The sequence below is a fragment of the Ambystoma mexicanum genome, chromosome 8 (assembly GCF_040938575.1).
Source record: "Ambystoma mexicanum isolate Mex_15411 chromosome 8, UKY_AmexF1_1, whole genome shotgun sequence".
Lineage (NCBI taxonomy): Eukaryota > Metazoa > Chordata > Amphibia > Caudata > Ambystomatidae > Ambystoma > Ambystoma mexicanum.
Window position 1 is genome coordinate 1,428,965,520 of NC_090929.1, and position 22,332 is coordinate 1,428,987,851.

Consider the following 22,332-nt stretch of genomic DNA (forward strand, 5'->3'; position numbering starts at 1 on the left):
AGGTGCCAGTTCTGAATGTGTATTTGTGTTAGCAGATCAAAATTGCAGAGGTTGCACAGCATGATGTGCTATTTTGGAAGACTTTGTGGTAGAGAGAGAGAGACTCTCCTGACTGCATCTTGTGTTTCAGTGGCCGGCGAGCACCTTAGCACTTTCGGAGCGAAAAGGGGCTACTCTGTACTGCTGGAAGCAGGCTGCAGTAAAATAACTGAAGACGTTGATCAGGCAGAAAGCAGCAGAAGAAGCAGACTTGGATGCAGCAGCAGATCAAGCGGGCGTGTATGAGGAATCTATTGAGTTTACCATTTCTAGGTAATCCCGGAATGCTCCGTAGTCGACCGCTTGTTGTTTCCCCTTATTTTGAATACCAAACTGATGCAAGAAAAGCATATTTGAGTTGTACCAACATTGACAAAGGACAAGAAAGAAAAGGTTGCAATTACTATGACTCAAACCAAGAATATTGTCAGAACAGAGGAAAGACAATATTAAACCAGAACAGAAACACCTATTTCCAAAGCCAAAAGAGGGTAATATTGAAACCAGTAGACAATAACCATCATTGCCAAAGACAAGAGAGGGCCATATTGAAGTCAGCTAAGTGTAACCATTGTTATAAGAGTAATACAGGAACGTTGTGAACAGTTGTTGAATGTAAAAGTGGGAAAACCAGAGCGGCAGAAGAGAAGCCCTCGTTAGCGAAAGTATCAAAGAGGAGAGAAGAGTAACCTGCATGACCAGTACAACAGTGGAACAAACAGCACCAATGTGTCTCATGTTTTCTCAGATGTTGTTGAAAGTCAAAGACTTTTTAAAAGATTTGAAATAAACCTCACCACAGAGTACTTGTAGTAGTGTTAGGAGCTTTTGTCCAGGCAGGTGAGTATATCAGGATAGGGACCTTTTAGTGATATTCCTGGAAGGTTAGTGGACAATGAAGAAGTCATTGAAGTACTGTATTCTGGTTGAAAGTTATGCAGTGTCAAACCCACAAAAGTGTGGTGGAGAACCGCTGAGTTACCAGTCATGGTATGAGGCCGGACTTGAACGAACTGGCCAATTATGGAGAAACAAGACTTTCATAACTATACAAGAACTCGAGGAAGCACTCAATATAGGCCCGTTTCTGTCTTCCAATACTTAAAACTGAAGGGAGTAATGTCACGGGAGAAATTGAAGGATTAACTACAGAGAGATCTCACGCCATTCGAAAAAATCTTGGACACATGCACAGGCTCTAAGGGCCTGATAAGCGCTATGTACAATGCTTTGATAACCGTCAACACAGCCCCCTCAATCAAACTGCGGAACAGATGGGAAACCAGAAACCGACCTGTGTAGACTCCTCTCTGAAGAGATGTGGTTGCGCATATGTAGGCAGACGGCCAAATCATCAATATCATGCCAGTATAAACTTCACGCACTCAAGCTTCTCTACAGGTGGCAGTACGACCCACTCCGACTTGCCAGAATGTATCAGGGAGCCAGTCCGCAATGCTGGAGAGGTTGTAGCCAAAACGCAGACTACTGGCATATGTGGTGGGGCTTTAATAAGGTCCAGGCTTACTGGGACGAGGTTCTCAGCTGGATTAAGGACCTAGATGATGAAGAAAGGGAGAAACACCCTCTGCTGATCCTCTTCGGTCTAATTGAGGAAGAAGAAGTTATTATTCTAAAATCCCCCAAGATGATTCTCGGGCTCTTATTGGCCGCAAGAGCCTGCCTTACGATGACCTGGAAGAGGCAGACCCTCCCCACCAAGGCGGAATCTGTGAGCATCGCCCGAAACATCTTCAGAATGGAGAATCTGACCGCTGCCCTACATGGATGTGGTGCTTCTGTTGAAAATCAATGGGCAGAATTCCGTGCCAAATATATCACATGAGAGACTGTGTGCATAATGCTCTAGTATGATCCCGTTGAAAACTTATCTGTTCTGATACCTGTACATGAGACGAGCTGTATTTGTTTACCATGTATACTCCTGCCTAATGTTGCCACTCAAACTCTGCAAAGACTATAATATGAAACGAGAGAGTTTATATTGTTTTCGTTTTGGATACAGAAAGAGGGGGGGGGGGTTCTGAGACGTCTTTGTTATCACCCTGATTCATAATATGTTCTTATGCGACTTCTTTCTCTTCACGTGTTTTGTTTCTTTTTCTGTTTATGCTCTCAAGACAATTGTGTAATTTAAGCATGTAAAATCAATAAAATTGAAATTTCAACAAAAAAAAAAGTGTGGTGGAAACATCCTGACCAAGCATTGTTGTTGATACAGAAGAATTGTGGAAGTGTTTTGTTTCCTGAGAAGGAGAAGTTATGTTGAACTTTTGTCTGTACCTGGAAAGAAAAAGACTTGCCTATTTGAACTGTTGGATAAAGTCCAAGTGAAAGACTTTTGGAGCAAGACAAACTCTGATCAAACTTGGTTACTAAGATTCCTGCTTTGAAACTGGGAAAGGGGATATAACCCAGGTTACAAGGACAAACAGTTATCAGATTTAAGTTGAATATAACTGTTATCACGGTTATATTTGAATTGCCATTGATTACCTTTATGAGTTTGATATATGTACAAGTGTGAGGGACAGATTCATTTTGTCAGAGTATTTCCTTCAGTTATTTTGATAGGTAGAGAAATCCTCGTTAGGTTATGGATAGTGAGTTGTTTATCATTTGTCACTAGCTTCATCAATGCCTCCTTCGCCAACAGCACCATCCCTCTCGCCATTAAGGAAGCTTGGGTTCGGCCATTACTAAAAAAAAAAAAAAAAAAAAAAAAAAAACACCCTCGACCCGGAGTCCCCTAATAACTACCGTCCAATTACCACTGTGCCATTCCTGCTCAAAATTTTGGCCAAGGCTGCCTACTTACAAATTCAATCTTACCTTGAAACACACAACATCCTAGGTAAAAGACAATCTGGCTTTAGCCCACATCACGGCACAGAATCAACCCTATTGGACCTTAGAACCAATTACTCGGAGCCATGGACAAAGGCAAATCCTCACTCCTCCTACTTTTGGATCTCTCAGCAGCCTTTCATTTGGTTGACCACAAGATCCTGTGTAAACATCTCACTGACACGGCTCACGTCTTCCTTCCTGGAGGGCCGAGCTATGAGGGTTTCTCCGACCAGTCCTCGGCCTCCCCTTCCCCCATTGAGTGCGGAATGCCACAAGGATCATGTACCTCCCCCACTCTCTACAATCTATTCACCCTTCCCCTGTTCAGCGACCTAGAAGAATTCGGCATAGCTTTTACCAACTATGCCGACGACAAACAAATTCTTCTCCCCCTAACAGGGAACTATGAACAAGACCTCAACACCCTGCAGAAGGCACATGCACGGACCTCAACACCCTACAGAAGGCACATGCACGCAACCAGGCCTGGGTGGCAGCCAATGGCCCCTGTCTAAATGGGGAAAAAAAGAAAGCCTACTGGTAGGCCCAAAAGAATCCCTAAAAACACTAGACATCAAATACAATTCCATCAGTATTGAGAACACTTATCACAGCCTCTACTGCATTGAAAACCCTTGGTGTATATCTGGACTCCACCTTCTCAATGGACAGGCAGGTCCGCGCCATCTCATCTTCAGCTGCACTTACAACAAAAATCATAAATGCAGTCAAACCTCACTTGTCGTCAAATAACTGTTTTAACATCACTAGAGCCACAATTGGCGCAAAACTCGATTACTGGAACATCCTACTCCTAGGCACTTCCGCAAATAAGATTAACAGATTGCAAATTGCACAAAACAGCGCCCTGAGAGCCACCCTCAGCATCCCCAGGAGAGAGCACATCTCCCAGGTGAGAAAAGATTCCCACTGGCTCCCTATCAAAGAAAGCATAACATTCAAGGCCCTCATGCTCAGACACAAATGCCTCCTCCAGACCGCCCTAGCCTACCTAGCAGAAAGAATACACCAGGCTCTGGCCTACAGACCAAAACGTGACCAATACTCTCAGTCACAGCATTCAACAGAGCCAAAGCAGGCGGCACCAGCTTTGAATTACTAGCCCCAAAAGCCTGGAACGTGCTTCCACTTAGCTTAAGAAAAGAAGAATCCCTCACAGTTTTCAGAAAGGTGCTTAAAACAAAGCTATTTAACTAGACCACCTTCAAAATGTACAGTCTCCTACACTGTTCCTCTGTAACCATGGAACACCAACTGTCATTAGCCTGTATTACTGCCTATGTATTATCGGTGAATTTTTGTATCACTGCTTCTGTAATATCTGCCATCTTGTATTAAGTGAATATTCTGTAACAGCTCCACGATGCCCCAGGGCCGCTGGGGGCTTTATTAATCCAAATAAATCAAAACCCTTATGAGTTAATAAAATGGCATTTTTTGAAAAACCTTTACCAAGTTGTCTGCCTCATGGTTCTGATCCCTCACGGAGGATAACACATATCACTAGCTTGGCCTCTTAGGAGTGTGGGTAACCCCCCAGTGTGAGGCCGCTTGTAATGTACCCTAGGGGGTGCTAAACTCAGAGGGCTCAGTTGCCTAGTCCCTTGGATAGGGGTGAAATCCCTCGATTCGTCACAGCTGATTGGAAATCTGAGCGACGCCACAATCTCAGGTGCTGTGCTTAGAGGCCTGCTGGGATTTTTACTGGTCAGGGAATCACAAGTTGGTTCCAGAGTGAGGTGCTTGTCAGCCATTCAACAGGAGTACGGGCTAGAAATCCTGCTCGTTTATCCCAAAGGTCTGCTCTGCTGTCTCCCACCAACCTTAAACTCCTCTCCCACAGTGCCCACACCAAGAGGTTAACATGGAATTCCCCCTGCCCTCAACTGGCCACAACTCACAAGTTGTTGAGGCAGTACCAAAACGTCACTTTCAGAGTGATGCTGCAACCTTGCCAGGTATTCTTCATGATGAAATGAGGAGCAGAAGGAGCAGAAAAGATAAACACTGGAGTGTGTGCTTCTGCCCAGCCACAATGGGTGCGCCACCCCTAGGCTTTTCAAGGTGGATGGATTTGGGTTTCTACTAACCCTCTCTGTTCCACAAGACGTCCTGCAAACAGACCTTGGGATCCTTACTGTCTGATGTCTGTGTCCAGACGGAACTTGGGTAGGGAGACTGTGGTGGAAGTACTTATTTTGTAGTTTAATTGCCTCTTGTCGAGAGGCTTCTAATTATTTCCTAAGATTTCCAATCTCTTTGTGTTTATGAATAAAAAGCTGTTCATGCACTGGTCCATGAGACCAGGATTCTAATCCCGGCTTCCCCATGTGACTGCTTTTCTTTAGTTCCATTACATGTCACATGTGGGAGTGGTAAGAATCAGGGTTAATTGTGGCATAACTGCAATGTAAGAAACTTTACATTTACTTTAACAGAATAGAATTGATAAACACGACTGACGAATTATCTATCATCTGCTATAGAGATGATTGGCGAGGTACAGATCTTTTCTACGAGACATGCACATGGATACCGCTCATATTTCAGGTAAAAGAAATCTGCATGCTTTAGAAAATGTCAGTCCGTCAAAATACTTTTATTCGGTATAAACCATAAGTTGGAACAAAGCACCAAATTCGGATAGAATGTGATACAAAGAAGCCGACTGATAAAAAAAAAAAAAACAGAATAAAAAAAAAAAGTTAAAACCACACGGAGATAGCACATTTAAAAAAAACAAGGAGTTTTAAGCGTGCAGCCTTGAAAAATGAAACTCCAAGAGCCAAATGAGGAAAATAACTAATTCAGGAAGTTCTTTCTTAGCAGCCACACCCTAAGGCTGGATCGAGCAGTTGCAAATACCACATGAGGAAGCAAACATTGTGCTCAAAATGTCATATCGGAGTTTGAGGTGAGAATCCCAATGATCCTTAAAATCAGTTTCAAATACACTAGCCTTAACCCCAAAGTCTTGCCACATATCAGGGAAAAGTGCAGCACTGTTTTTTGGGCTATCCCACACATTGGGGCAGGTAACCAAGAGCGTATAAAAGAAGCAACATGGAAAGATAGCCAGTCCCAAGCGCAAATACAAAGATCTTTCAAACGGGGAAGAAATTGGGTCCAAATATTGCTTAAATCCAAGATCTCTGTTGTGGGCGAGATAATCAATACCCAGTCTGCCCTTGGCTGCATCTGCCAAATGTTGCTCTCGGGCTCAGGTTTACTGCCGTTTTTACTTTGCTCAGAACTATACGACTACTGCCCCTGGGATTATCCCACAACTCAGGTGCACCCAAGGCAAATTACGCCTCACAAAGAAAATGTGGGCAAGCAATGGAGCATTACAATGCAAATTGTAGCAGCTGAGAAGCATAAGAGAGTGTTCGAACAGGTGCACACAAAGGTGGAACGTGATGCTTGCCATGTGGTCTGGAATATATTCAAGAGAGTATCATGAGCCGCTTACCTTCTCATCTCCACTCCTAAGAAAACCTTCCAGTTAGCGACACTGCCGTAGCTGTATGGATTCCGGAAAACCTGACGCCATAAATAGACAGAGCAAGGCATTAGATTTCTTTCAAATGGATGCATCCTTCATTACCAATCACTTAACTGCAGCTTTATCGGCCAGCCCTTCGAAAGAGGCTATGGACATGAAACCGTTCCATTAATCTTTACCAGTAACCAACCGACTTCCTATTGGTGCTTCCAAGGGAAGCTTCAAAAACCCCACTGTGTCTACTAGGCTGAAACATAACCCAAACGATAACGCACTGCTCCATTCTGAATGAAGCATATGGGCTTACTTCAACACATTCCTCAGCCATCTACTTTACAGTTACTACAGTTTATACAGTAAGAGGCACACGTTTCAGGATGCTGAACTGAATGACCCTGGGTATCCTTAAAAAAAATATACAGAATATGTAAGAATTAAAAAAAAAAAGAAAAGCACTCGGACAAGAAAAGCAAGCAATGCACATACCTTTGAATATCAAGTGTGCAAAGGAGAGAGACTTTCCTTTCCACCATCCCCTCCGAAAACTGGGTATCTGTTATTTAAAGGTATGCTCTTTGCTTTATTTACAAGGCACTGCAGCTTGACAACAATATTGGAGCAGCTTTTTACGTGGTCGATCCCGCACCACCAAAGACATTTTTAAGGAAGTCCTTTAATAAAATGTTATTGTTGTGTACCCCAACGAATTAATGAATTCAACTTCTGAAAATATGAATGAGTTAGGTACCTATGTTAAACTTAATTTGATACGTCCTTTGAAACAAAATGCATTCTCAACAAGTTTAGATGTGAAAATAAAAAACATTTTGTGATGCTTATGTAGTGCCTCTTTCTTGGGTGGAAAACAGAGGCTTTACACTTTAAGTAAACACAGGGCTAGAGTATAGGACAGTAATCATTGATTAGAATTGCTATTGTAGATGAACAAATGCCTTCTGGGCGTCCAAAGCCTAAGTTAAATATGAACTTTGTACGATTATGGGTATAATAATGAGCATAAAGTGGAAAAAGTCTGTATTGTACCTATAACAATAGTTTTACCAGCTTCATAAGCCTCAAATAATGCCCAACCGCCAGGCTGGACCCCCCCAAACACTTCAAATTAAAAGTCAAAAAGTGTATTTTTTAGACATCAATTGGCAATGAAGACAAATGAGCGCAGGCCAGCTTCTGAAAACTGCCATGGGCATGAGCGGCATTGCTGAAATCAGTAGTGAGAGGATTAAACGAAACACTTTGCTGCTAGCTTATAAAGGAGAACAAGGATACAATAATAGAACGGATATTGCAACAAAAAAACACAAAGGGGGGAAAAGAAAAATGTCACGGTGCTGCAAAAAAGGTTCGTTTTTTCATTCTTCCAAACCCCTGCAAGCAATTCTTTATGTTTTTCCCCCAGTGATTTTCATTTCACCAAAAGCTGCTTGGTTGAACGTTGTAGATGTTCAGTCAGATTTTACTTTATTTGACATCTCAATTGTCTGTGGCCACGCACATTTCCAGTGCTTCTCTGGTTTTCCCTTTGTAAAGAGGCCATTCCAGATGTGTATGGAAATTAAAATGCATTGTATTTACACCTAATATTACATTTGTCAAGCAATACATGTTTTCCTATTTTATTTGTTTGCTGCATGCCTCAACCTGGATTTGTAAATAATGCGTGGGCAGAAGCATCTTAGGCGTGAATTTCCCATATCGCATGTGTTTAATGCGGACCTAGAGCAAAATAGAATGCTGCAAATGCCTAAAAATCGGTGTGCAGGTGATGGTGTTCACAGGCATGAAATAGCGCTTAGTGCCTTGGAATTTCAAACACTGCAACATATGTTCTTTTAGAAAGAGGAATAAAATGTTATTGCCGCCCTTTACTCGCCAAAAATGTTACCTTATAACTATGAAATAGCCCAATCATAATGCACCCTGCGTTTCGTCCAAGAAACTGCCGCCTTCGTGTATCACAAGCCAGTCTCTAGCACATTTGTAAATGGACATTCCAACTATGTCTGAGACATAGATTTACGGGTCTGTTGGCTTGTCTCTTGGAACATTCAAGGGGTAGGCTCTAAAGTAGACTGTCATGATGCTATGCTATTCCTTCAACAACATGATGTTGTTCTGCTTCAGGAGACATGGTCCATTGCCCCTGTTGCTCTAGAAGGGCTGACATGCTTTACTAAAGCAGCATTCAAAAACAGCCAATGTCGCAACTCAGGCGGTTGATCTACTCTTATAGCAGCTCATTTAGATTGTCGGGCAGAAGAGACTTCTTCCCCTTCAGTGATCTCTTGGCACTTTTTGAAGATACATGTAATAATTGGAACATTGCTTTGATTAACTTTTACAACACCTATTTTCTACAATTCTGCCACTTAACCCTTTAAGGAATTAGAAATAATCTTAACTAAGGATGTTAGTAGGCATAACAAAGTGATGCCCAAGACAAGTTTTGTTCTTACTGGCTGCGATTTTAATTGCAAATTAGGGAACATGTCCCTCCCAACCGCGTGCAACGCTTTGATGTGGCGTAAGATTTAACTTGAGATATCTCACCTGTTAAAGCAAGTGATATTAGGTGCGATACGCAAGGTCGTTGCCTGCATAATTTATTAGAACAAGAATTTGATTACATTAATAGCTGGGCACTATCTGATAAACCAGCTCAACCGACCTATACAAATATTTCCATCACTCTATGGTACACTGCTTTGTTAGAGGCTGAATTTAGGGGCTTGATGGGGGATTTGGAATCTTTACCACAAGAAGATAGTGGCCAGAACCATTTCGTTATTACCAATACACCTACATTTAATTTGATGAATACTAGATTTATGGTCTGGGGAAATAAGGAAGAAGTTGTTGTGTGGAGCAATTTGAAATGCATTAAATGGGAAAAGGGAATCCCCACTTAAATGTCATATTCATACTATATGGCTGTGAGCCTGTGTGCAACACTCCAAAAACTACTAGTGGGCAGCATTAAAGTTTTGGTTGGCAGACCAACTTCCAAATACTCTCACATCCACACATTTGAGCATGGAGCACTTTTGTACCTCAGTAATTTACACAAATTCTCCATGTTTCATAGCATTTTATAACAATAGGAATACTACTTATATCAAGAACACCAAAAAGGTTGTACAAGTATTTGGACTGAACCTACATTACTGAGGTACAACACCTGAAAGCGACCTTGTTGCTGTTCTTGATGCAAGTAGTATTCTTCTTTGACACCTGGAGAATTTGTGTTGAATACGTGCATTTTTCCCTGCTCTAACATGAGTTTCCAGGTCTTGGTGTATCTTTGTTATTCAAATTGTGGACTGAAACTCTTCTGTGGCGGTCCCTTCGATCCCCAGCTAGCTGGTTGCCAGTTCTGCTAATTATTTGGACTGTGAGCTATATTTAACATGTTAGACACCCTAGTCATGGCAGCACTCTTTTGGCCCCTCATGGAGAACTTTTTAGAAATCTGAAAAAAGTGAGGCGGGTGAAGTCTTTTTACCCCTCCCATGAATGCCTTAATTATGGGAATCTTCAACCACAAAACCTTTCTCTGAGATGTATACGCAGGGAGGGCAGCAATGAGGACTTTGAGAGAGTTAAACAAGTCTGGAGTCTAATAAGTTTGTTAGATAAAGGACTATGGGCCTCATTCCAAGTTGGCCGGTCCGGTAAAAAAGTGATGGTATTTGTGGATACTGGCACTTTACCGGACCCCCCCGCCCCCTCCCTCCAACTATGGGTTTGCCAGTAGGGCACCTAGGTTACCTCCAGCTAAAAGCAGGAGGTTAGCCAGGCGCCCTACTGGCAACAAAAGCCGCCATTAATGCCAGCGGCAGTAATGTCGGCAAATCCCATCATGGAGTCCTATGGCACTCCATGAATGGGGATGAACACTGTCTGGCCGGCACTCATAATCCGGCGGACCGAGTGCCGGTAAAGGTAAGTACCAAATGCCAGTATCCTGGAAGCTCTACTGGCAGGGTCAGAATGAGGACCTATATCTTTGGGGGAACAGTCAATAGGATTGACGTTTTTAGAGTTGTACCAAATGACAAAACATTTCCACTTATTGGAGAAACAATGTCTAGTGTTAGGTTTCCCTGCCACTTTAAGTATGTCCATTCATCTTTGAGGTAATTGAATATGCCCAAGCTCTATGACTTCAGGAGCCAAGCTGCTAAATTTAGTGTTGGGGGCACGGGTGTAGTGTCCTCCCTAGGTCCTGTGACAACATGTGGTACGGACAGGGCAGTTTCTTGGCAGGGGAGACTGAAATTCTCATTAGATGGGAGAACCGTGGCCGTCAAGCCCAAATTGGTGCTACCAGGATTAGCGTGACTAGTTCGTGGTGCATCTTGTGCACTATTCTGTTGAGACGGTCAATTGGGGGAAAACCGTAGGCAAATCTCTCGGACTATCTTGTCCAGAGACCGTTCCCGTTGGATCATTTCTTAGGGTACCTGCAGGCGTAATCTGGGCACTGGGCATTCTGCAGAGTTACAAACAAGTTGATGCCTAGATTACTCCATTCTGCAAAGACGTTTAGTAGACTATGTTCTTGCAAGCGCCACTAGTGTTCTACACATAGGTGCAAGTCTCTGCTGAGCACGTCTGCCAGAAGATTGTGTTCCCCTGAAACATGTTGTGATAGTAGGAAAATGTTGTGTTTGAGTGCCCACTTCCAAATGTTCTGTGACAGTTAGGATAGCCGTGGAGAGTGAGCACCCCCCTGCTTGTGGACAAGAACTGTCTTTCCCTGCAAATGTGTTTGGAATGCTTTCAGTACTTTGAACACAGCCAGTAGCTCCAACAGGTGGTTATGTTTGAAAGCTACGGATGGAGACCACATACCGTGCGCTATCTGTTCTAGGTGATGTGCTCCCCACCTGGACAGAGATGTGTCCATGGCTTCTACTGCAGGGGTGGTAAAGGGTTTCCCCTTCAGAAGGTTTTCCTTTGACCACCACTGCAGCGACCGAACGAGGGGCTGTCGAGACAACCACTAGAACGTCCCACTGGCCGCTTTCCTGACACGATTGGCTCGAGAGCCACACCTGCATGGAGCACATTCGCAGACGAGTGTGTGGAACAAGTAAGATGCAGGATGCCATCCGGCAACTGGCTACATAGTGAGGGATCTGGAACAGCATGTTTTGAACCTTCTTGCCGGAGGGGGGAAGAAAAGGCTGTCTTCTGTCTGAAGGCTGTCCAGAAACTGTTTGACTAGGCTGGGGACCAGACTTGACTTTCTCTCGTCAATTGAGAATCCCAGATTGAAAAGTTGATCTACTGTGTTTTGGGTGTTCTTCAGACACGTTACGTACAAGTCTCGGGTTATGAGCCAGTCGTTGAAGTAAAGGATACACTGGGATGGACTGCCTGCGCAGGTGAGTAGCTGCTACCGCTAGAACCTTCTTGAACATCCTTGGGGCTGAGGCAATGCTGAAGGGGAGCACCTTGAACTGATAGGGAGTGTTCTCCATCTTTTTTTTTTTTTTAAACTCTTTATTTCTCATTTTCAACAAGTTACAATAAACAACAGAATTAATATCCTAGGTCATTGAATTGAAAAATACATAACAGTGGAAAACAAAATAAAACAATTCCAAACCATAACTCTGTATTCCAACATATGAAACTTAGGACTAACCTAAAACAAAGCCAGATGTATCAAACAAATGACAACAAACAAGTAAGACCACACAAAACAACCACATAGACAACACAAATCCCCTCCCCATATATTAATGCTAATAGACCAATGAACTCCACTCCAGAACCTAATCTAGCATCATCCATAAAGGTCAATAAAGCTCCCCCACATTTCCTCATAAAGGGTTTCCTTGTTTTGTTTACAATACATCGTTTTCTCAAGTCTGGATACAATTCTAACATCTAAAATCCAGTCCTCCACCATCGGCTTCTTCCGTGTCTTCCAGACCCTCAACACCTGTTTAGCCGCCACCAACAAAACTTTGATTACCCCACACGATATCACCCAACTCACATCCCGTCCACCACTATACAATAATAAGATGACCGCTAAGGGAGTGCGTGGATAAACAATCTCCCAAATTTGATCGACCCCATCAATAACCTCCCTCCAAAAACCACCACTCACAATACCATAACATATGTATCAAAGTACCTTGTTCTTTCCCACAACCCCAAAACCGATCATCACCAACTAATCCCAATTTACACATACAAACTGGGGTCCAATACATTCTGCCCAATATCAATTGATGTATATAGCGTAATTGCAAATCCACTTTGGCAGTTGTCGGCACTCTCCAAATCTTTTCCCATTCTCTTGGCGTAAGTTCTCTGTCCAACTCCTCTGTCCATGACAACCTCAGCTTGTCCCATGAATCTAACCATTGTCCATCAGGTTGCATAATCTGCATAAAAGTAGACACTTTTTGGAGTCCAATTTCCAAAATATAAAAATTCTCTGGTTTCTTCAAAAATGGAGCGCCCAACATGTCTCTCCGTTCTAATAGCAGAGTTACCAAAATATCATACCTTCTTAATTCCCTGTTCCTTAACCCAAATTTCACAACTAAACTTGCAAAAGGTACTACCCCTGCAGCACTCCACACATCACCAATAGTCAAAACACCCCTCTGAACCCAACTTTTCCAATTCAGTACCTTATTATTAAACTGCAGACCAGGATTATGCCAAAGGGAAGCCTCTTCATAAAGATAAAGACCTTGTCCAGTTCCCACTATCCATGACGACAAAGCTTCTTTAGCAGCCAAAACCGCCTTCAAACACTGCACCTTCTTAGGCAACTTTCCAAAAGAAAACAAACATTTAATATCATAAGGCAAAAACCGTTGTATCTCAATTTGTACCCACCACGGCACCTTGTTTAGAATTTTACCAGTGTAATCAGACACTTTCTTTAACAAAAAACCACTACCATAATTTTTCAACACCGGGTTCCCAAAACCCCCCATCTTTAACTTTCCGGACCATAATATACCTGGGAATCTTGGCCCTCTTCCCAAATCCCCCCAAAAAATCCTGAAATAATCTGTCTATACGTGCAAACGCTCCCTTTGTAAAATGCACAGGCAAAGATTGAACAACATACAGAACCTTTGGCAGCAACGTCATTTTAATAGCATTAATTTTACCCCAAAGAGTTAGATTGACACGTCCCCATCTCATAATATCCCGCCCAAGAACCTCAATAATTTTATCCACATTATAATTTACCAGCTTTCTAAAATCTTGAGTAATATTGATACCCAAATATTTCACACTAGAATGTTCTCCATCTTGAACCTGAGGCACTTTCTGTGCGCTGGCAACATTGAAATATGCAAGTATGCATCTTTCATAGCCAATATGGGCATGTAATCCCCCTGTTGCAACTGTGGGATTACCTCCAGAAGAGTTGTCATCCTGAACTTTTGAGGTTTGACATACTTGTTTGCAGGACGCATATCTAAAACAGGGCGCATGGTTAGATCCTTTTTGGGCAAGGAAGTATATTGAATAATTACCCTTGTTTACCTGAAGATGAGGGACGACCTTGATCGCTCCCTTGTCTAGAAGGATCCAGACCACTTCGAGCAGGATCTGCAGATGCTCTGCCGCCAGTCATCTGCTACTGGGTGGATGGTAGCAGGGTGGTTGTAGGAATTCGATGCAGTACCCGTGGTTGACGGACTTGAGTACGCACTGATCTGAAGTGATCCCCTCCTATGCATGGGTAAAAGATGTTAGACCTCCGCCAACAGGGGAACATGGGAGGGGACTCGTGCTGTCCAGTCATTTGCTGGTCGGGGTAGGGGAGCCTCTGGCTGCAGAGTTTCTCCTTCTACCTTTCCCATGTTGAAATCCCTGCTGGGAACTGGAATCCGCTGGAGGTACCTTGACCGTAAAACCAAGGGGCTCCCCCTGACCCATACTGCCCCGGGGAGGAATGGAAGAAGGGCTGACTGCAAAAGGACCGGCGGTTATTGAATGCCCTTCGCTGGACAAATGGTTTAGCCAAGATCTGGTTAAAGGATTTGAGAGTTTCTGTGTTCTTTTTTAGCGGTTTCCAGTGCCTCATCGACCACCTTACCAAATTGAGCATAATCTTCTACTGGCTTATTGATGAGTGAAGCCTCTAGCTTGAACCCCAAATTTTTCAGCCAGGTGTGGCGCTTTAGGAGAGCCCCTTGTGCGAGGATGCGTCCCGCTGTTTCAGCTTAATCCAGAGTGTTTTTCAGGACTTGGTGTCCTTCAGTGACCACAGCTAGGAGTTGGGTGCAGGCTGGCTCTGGGACGTTCTGGAGGCCCTCCTGTATAAGTCCTCATTGTACATCACCATAACTCGCAAGGAGCATGGTGTTATTGGCGATCCAGGCACAAAACGAAGCAGAGGTGGTGACACTTTTGCCAAGAGCGTACAGAGTTTTGCAATCCTTGTGTGGAGGCAACTCCGACGAGGATAGTGGAATTCCTGCCCGTTTCCTGGTGGTAGTAACAACCAGGGAGTCTGGGACAGCATGGCCTCTGATATACACAGGGCCTGAGAGCACCAGGCAGAACTCAAGGGTTGAATGCCTGAGTGATTGACAGCGTCAGCATGGAGGGAGCCAGGCGTTTCTTAACTGAATTTAAGAGTGGAATAGCCTGGCTGACCAGGACTTTCTCCTTTAAGAATATCCTCCACACCGTCCGAATTAGGGACGGCTTCTTGGGTGGTGATTTTAAAATGGTCAGCCGCCTTCTTGAGAAGGTTATTAAAAAGCATCTTGCCAACCCGTGATCTGCTGGTATTACCACTGGCGCATAGGCGCTAACGCTAATAATGTTGGGCGGTATCCCAGTCGGGATACTGCCCAATTCATGATGAGGCCTGTTGTCTGGGTCCGGGTCATTGGTCGGGGGTAGTGTGCCAAGTGCCCTGATCATCAGCGGGGTACCAGTCTGGGTCTTGAGATGCCTGACCTGGGTCAGGAACATAGTATATGTCCTGGTCGGGGTCATCCTGGGTGTACTGGAACACATCAAAGGGAGGCTCCCGTGGACGCTTTTCATCGGGGGATGCAAATTGATCACCAGGTGATGCAAATTGATCACCAGGTGAAAGGCGCCTTTGGGACTTGAGAGGAATAGGACAAGAATCAACAGGCATATGTCTTTTAAGGATATCATCAAACTGGCATGTAAAGTGGATAACTCTGCCATCTTATCCATACATGTTTCAAATTTGTCTCTAGTCCACTCTTAGGAGGTGGACTCATTAGTGGAAGGGAAGGGCTTGGCAGCCGGAACAGGATCCTGCTGCAGGGTTTCATAAAGGAGGAGGAGAGGTTGGAGAATACCCTTCTGTTAAAGGGGAGGCGTTTTTAAGGTCTGAACCGTGAGACTGGGCTTTATATATGCCATATCATCATAGAGAGCTTCTCCTGAAGCTTCGGGAGTGTTTCGGATAAATGGGCCTGTTTTGGGGCGTCTTTCGACGCTACCGCATCGGAGGCCGAAGATTTAATGGTAGCGCCTGCCGAAGAAGATGACTTTAAGCCATGTGCAGGCTGTGATGGCGGGTGCGCAGAGGGCGCTGACCCACGAGGTTCACATTTCCACACCGCACCGTCGACGTAATGCTGGTCGGTGTCCGGGACGGACACGCAGGAACGCGCAGGTTCCACCATTAAGTCTACGGCTTCCGAATCAGAGCCGTGGCTGCCGTCAGACTCCTCGTCCAAGGCGACGGAGCCAGTGTTGGAGTGACTCTCGGCCTGCATAGCGTATGCTGCCCACCGCTAAGTGTGGATGTCTTTTAAGGTCTTAGGCCGAAAAAGTTTACAGGCTTTGAAACGCTGCTCGTTGTGCTCAAGAGGGAGGCACTGATTGCACCGGTGAAGGGTATCTTTCCAGGGAAATGTACTGTTTCAAGACTGGCAGAATTTAAAGGGCGTCCGCTCCATAACAGAGTGAAACGGCAGCCAGACTGAAGGAAAAAGAAGAAGAGGAGGGGCAAAGAAGAAGCATTCTCAGGAAAAAGTCAGTAATAACAGGGCCCCACTCTCCCTACTGTGAGGCAAGGCCGAAGGGCCAAAGCCGCGTGGAAATCAGTCACCAAGTCGCAGATAGACGGACCATCGGTGAGGCACATCAGGCGTCGAGTAGCCGTTGAGTAAAGTAAGTGTGAACCGCTTAAGAAGACAAGCAATATAAACTCTATACACGCTCTGTATGTGCGACCGAATAGATGGGTGGAAACAAATAATCTGGTGGGACCTAGACACGTGAAGGATTTTGGGTACAATACATGTCACGTTAGGGATACTGTTACAGTCACACTTTTGTCGACGTCCCTCCGCGATTACCACTAGATGTCAGACTATATGTACAGCATGTGATTCTAAGCAGATTCACAAGCATCAGAAATTAAATTTATAATGCTAAATCACACCTGCTACACAGTCTAATGTATTTAACAATGGTGGATACTTATTTCTGATGGGTTTTATGAGTGAACTGGGTCCATCACTGACCCAGTACTGTACAAACACTTGATTAATTTCTTGTTGTGATTACTAGTGTGGTCTTCTTGCGCCTACTTGTTTAAACCCTTTTCCGTCTATAATGCACGTAGTACTTTGTCTCTTATACAAGGTTATGGAGGTAGGAGGGAACTTTAATTCCATTACTGTTTTTATATACAAAATATACATCCTGTGATGGTTTGCTTATTCTATTGACTATTTATCATGTACAGTACATTATGTGTAGCATATTGTGTTGCGCTTGTGTGTGGGACTAATTTTACCTTAACACCAGTCCACTTATTATTATTATTATTGAGTACTTATATAGCTCATAATACTGGGTACCGAGCAGACATTGTCTGCATCTGGGCACAGATGGAAGATAACAGGAAAACATCACTGTCGACAGCCCTTGAAAACAAGGCATAAGATCTTAAAATAAACATGTTGGGAAATGGGCAACCAATGCAATGAGTGTCTAGCAGAATAAACAGAAGCAGTTAAGTTCTGGGTCCGGTTACAAATGACTCTGACAACTTCTTGTTAACTGTAAGTTCTTTACTTAGTTTGGGCTTATTAGTTACAGTTCTTATGTCAGATAAGTCATGGGGAAAATAGGACACCCACCGGCATCCTCTCTCAGGGCTTACATCTTTCAACTGACCACCCTGGAACACTCACTCATGGGTAAACAGTCTGCGCTCTGCCTTCCATCTCAACATTCCACTCTCTTGCAAGCAGAGCTAATCATAACACATCTTCCCCCTATAGGGACAACCAACCGCATTAAATACCAAGATGTAACTAGTGGGAAATATCAGAAGAGGGGAAAGCTCAAAGAGCATAAATAATAAAATAATTAACTGGCCTTCCAAAACCACTACTGCAAAGCTAACGCTCCGAGCAAAATCTCTCCCTTCACTGAACCATATACTAGCTAACACATAGCTACACTCCCACCAGGACAAACAACTATTTCATAGCTGGCCTACCATGAAATTCGACACCAGGGAACCAGCCCACAATCCAACTATCATCCAAAACAAACATACTGCACTCACAACCATCTTCCTCCATCCCCCATCAACCAAATGTGCACAAAAAAAACACAAATCAGGGTTCTTAACCCCCCACGCAGCCTAAAGCTATGATAGCATTACTCAAACTTTTGCACCGCTAATGCCAGGAATCTAAATCCCTACCATCATTTGACACCTCTAGTGTCGGGATTCTCCATCCCCCACAATATTTGACACCAACAGTGTCGGGATTCTCCATCCCCCAAGAATTTGACACCACCAGTGTCAGGATTCTCCATCCCCCAAAGATTTGACACCACTCGTGTCGGGAATCTACATCCCCCAAAAATTTGACACCACCAGTGTCGGGATTCTCCATCCCCCAAAGATTTGACACCACCAGTGTCGGGATTCTCCATCCCCCAAGGATTTGACACCACCAGTGTCGGGATTCTCCATCCCCCAAAGATTTGACACCACCAGTGTCGGGAATCACAATCCCCCAAAGATTTGACACCAAAAGTGTCGGGAGTCTCATCCCTCCTTCCATTTGCACACCTCCACTCTCTCACAGAGTCACATCACACACTTGGCAATTTGCGCACAAAATATTTGAAAAACAAGTGTACAAACATCAAATGAGTTCATCATATTTGGCTACAAAGTCCTTTGTGATGTTACCTGTAAAAAAAACATTAACCACAATTGTGCATTTGGGATGTTCTAAGAAAACGAAACTACACAACATTTCCTGGTGTTCCAAAAAAAAAAACTTCCACTGCATTTCCCCATCTACAGAGGCCACGACATCCACTTAAAACTCTCACACCATAACTCAACAAAGGTCATAGCGCTTGCACATATGAACCCAGCGCACACCAGTACTCAACAAATTCTTTCATTCCATTACTGTAACTCAGACAGGCCTCACATCACAGCTGCGCTTTGTAAATGTTGTTTCTGACATGAGTAATGCAATCACAATACATTACATGAACTTATACATCATTACATGAAAACACATTTCATCTGATGAGTTCTTATCACTTCCACTTCCATTTCAAAATTAATGAAAAGCTGTTAAAAAAAAACGTGTTCAAAACTGTGTGATGTAAAACCTCTGAACTATTAGATCTCGGCAGTTCAATGGCATTCCCCCTGCTCAATGCTGGCACTAGCGTTATATAAAAGTACCTGGTGTGGGGCGCACGGCCCTCTCTGCCTGCACAAATCACTGCTGTCAGTGAACTGCAGCCACTCCCAACATGTTATCCTCATTGCGCAGCCAATGATTTATTGCTCATTTGTCCCATAAAAATGCCGAACATCAAACTGAAATGCAACATGCTTCTTTCATGTTGCCATTGGCTCCGCTCTCTCCTCAAACAGCACAGAGAGAAGCCACTTCAATGTCTGGCTCCCTTTCTTATTATACGGCAGTCGTTCTCATGTTGTTTACTTAATTCTGCGCACATGGCAGAGAAAAAAAAAACAACGCTGCCCAACGTTGCAAGTGATCGGACCTCTGTCTTTCACGTTGCTGTGTTCTCCTTTCCTACGCTCCAGAACAGCAGCTAAACTCGCAGCCAATCAATGCCAGCACCATCACAAACTCCTCCAGCATTCCACCCGACGTCATCAGTCGGACTGGGAAGCTGAGGGAAGCAGAGCTCTCTGAACCAACGAACTCTGCTGACAACCGCCCACTTGTTCTTTCAGGGCCACTTAAAACTCGCCTGAAAAGCGATCTCCCCAAAGGCCGGCTACAGTCTCACCTCACCAGTCATATAATCATGCTGGTAGGTGTGGCATATGTTGAAACTGAAAGTGCTTCCCTGACTGTCATTTTGCCAATTCTTGTGCTCCTTGACATAAATGCCAGTTGTTGTTAGCCACTGGTCCTCTCAGACCCACTGTCTCTGCGACACTTTATAGGCTGATAGGGCAGAATGATCACAAAGCGCTCCTTCTTACAGTTCATGCAGGACGTCTGTAGCTCTGCAGCGTTTCACAATTGGACATTACATGACACTTGTCTAGGACTCTGCTGCCTCCACTGCCTCTGTAGCGCCTCTCTATGTCACGCTTGCCCTCACTGTGCCTCGCCTGCAGCGCCTCAATGCCAATCAGCGCCCTTACCCGAGAGAGGATTTCTTCTCTTGGGGGTGCCGGTGGGTGTCCTTCCTTGGTGCTGCTGTCCCCTCAGCATAAACAGCATCATCCTCGTCGCCAATGTTAAGTTCTGGGTCCGGTTACAAATGACTCTGACAACTTCTTGTTAACTGTAAGTTCTTTACTTAGTTTGGGCTTATTAGTTACAGTTCTTATGTCAGATAAGTCATGGGGAAAATAGGACACCCACCGGCATCCTCTCTCAGGGCTTACATCTTTCAACTGACCACCCTGGAACACTCACTCATGGGTAAACATTCTGCACTCTGCCTTCCATCTCAACATTCCACTCTCTTGCAAGCAGAGCTAATCATAACAGCAGTCTTGGCTAAATTACAGACCAGCATGACTCACACATTTTGTACGATTTGGAGACAGCTCAGTAAATAATTCAGCAGTCCTGCACAGAGAACACAGGCATAATCTAATCTAGAGTTCACCAGTGAATGAGAGGTGGATGGGAGAAAAGGGAGAGTGTGCTTTAAAATACAAAAGACAGAAAAAGGAAGCTCAGGTGACCTTATTAACTTTGTTAACTAATTTAAGTTCAGGGTCGCAGATCACTTCTCCATTTTTTATCTTGCTGGCATGTTTGGTGGGAAGATTGAACAGAGTGGGGGGTGGGGGTAAAGGACATCTCAAATGATCTTTCAGGAGATGTGGAGGCCCCAATCTCTGTCCTGGGTGGATTGAGTTGGTGTTTATTGTTGCCCAGCCAGAGTTTATTCTCAGTGATGCAGGCTAGTAGGAGAGAAAATGTTCTGAGGGCATGAAATCCTGAAGAACAGTTGTAAATTGTCTGCATATGAGTGGAAGTTAAGATCTTATTCATGAATAATAGTAAATAAAGGGGAAAAGTAAAAAAGGAACCCTTAAAAAGAAGGGACGACAGAGGAAACTTGGGGAAGCGACGAGGAAACAAGGCAGGTGCTAAAGTGAAAAGGCTGATTTTAAAAGCATGATACCTGTTAGGAAGAAATCTCCAAAACCAGCTCAGGGAAGACTCTTGGATTCCAACTGAAGAAAGACAAGATAAAAGAATATGATGGTCTACTGTGTCAAAGGCAGCCAATAATTCAAGCATTATCAAAAGAGACAGGCGAGCTTGATCAAAGAAATAAAGAAGATCGTCGCATTCTGATACCAAAGCGGTTTCATTCCAAGGCGGAATCCGGAATGCAAAGGATCGAAAAGTGGATTATTCTCAACAAAGTGACATCATTGTTGAGTCACAACTATTTCATGGATTTTAGCATTCCAAGCAAGCATAGAATCCTGGAGGAACACTCATCCAACAGAGCTGAAAATAATGATGGCAGGGGATTTCAATATCCATTATGAACCCTTAGATATGACCATTGGATTATTTGAGGAGGAAGATGGAGCATGGTCATGCCAGACCCCCTCAGCAGCACCACCACCATAAAGGCAGAACAAACATGCTCTAGTATATGCAGGAACATTTTCCTCACTCAATCTTAGGGGGTGCAATGGTAGGGGGCCTGGAGACCAACCAGCTAAACCCAACTATGTCAGCAGGGGCTGCCTAAGTCACAGACTATATATGAATTAACCTTGAGATGTGGGCTGATGTAAACACCATCACAATTGTGGAGAGATACAACAGTGATCACCATCCGCTTCAACCGATATTAGGGGTGATCGTCCAAAGTTGAGCTAAAATAGTTAGAAGAGTGGGCAATATCCCAGTCCATACCCCAGGGCACTCTAGGCACGTAGTAAAATGGGAAGTGTTCAACAAAGAACTTGCCTTACCTAACCTCTATGAAGAGATCATGCTGATCTTAAAAACGAGACGACTGTCCAGTTACGCAAGGAGGCTATTTCTACAATAGCACCAATGTTTATAAAATCAAGTGCTACCATTAACAAGAGAATGGTAAAAAAGACCCCATGGTTTGACAAAGAGAGCCGAGAGGCTAAACAGCCGTTACTTTCATGTGTTAAAGTGCAGCTAAAAAGGATATCATTGCAGTTTGAGCAGCTAGGTGGACCTAAAAAGAAATATTGAAAAAGAAAGAATATTCGGAGTCTCAATGGGAAAAATTACTGTCCGCAATAAAGGAGAAAGTGCAACATTCTGGTGGCTAATAAGTGAAGGGAAATCAGAGTATTTAATAACTATCCATGGTAGCATACCGGAACCTATCTAGTATGA

General features: G+C 43.9%; 1 protein-coding gene across 4 annotated transcripts in view; it reads right to left on the minus strand.

Moving 5' to 3' along the window:
- Positions 1-22,332, minus strand: part of ZDHHC16 (zinc finger DHHC-type palmitoyltransferase 16) — a 434,178-nt gene that overhangs the window by 84,961 nt on the left and 326,885 nt on the right. For all 4 annotated transcript variants that reach the window (XM_069611578.1, XM_069611577.1, XM_069611575.1 and 1 more), the window contains one exon: positions 6,404-6,474. In XM_069611578.1, the coding sequence (XP_069467679.1) occupies positions 6,404-6,474 (71 nt within the window). The remainder of the gene's footprint in view (positions 1-6,403; positions 6,475-22,332) is intronic.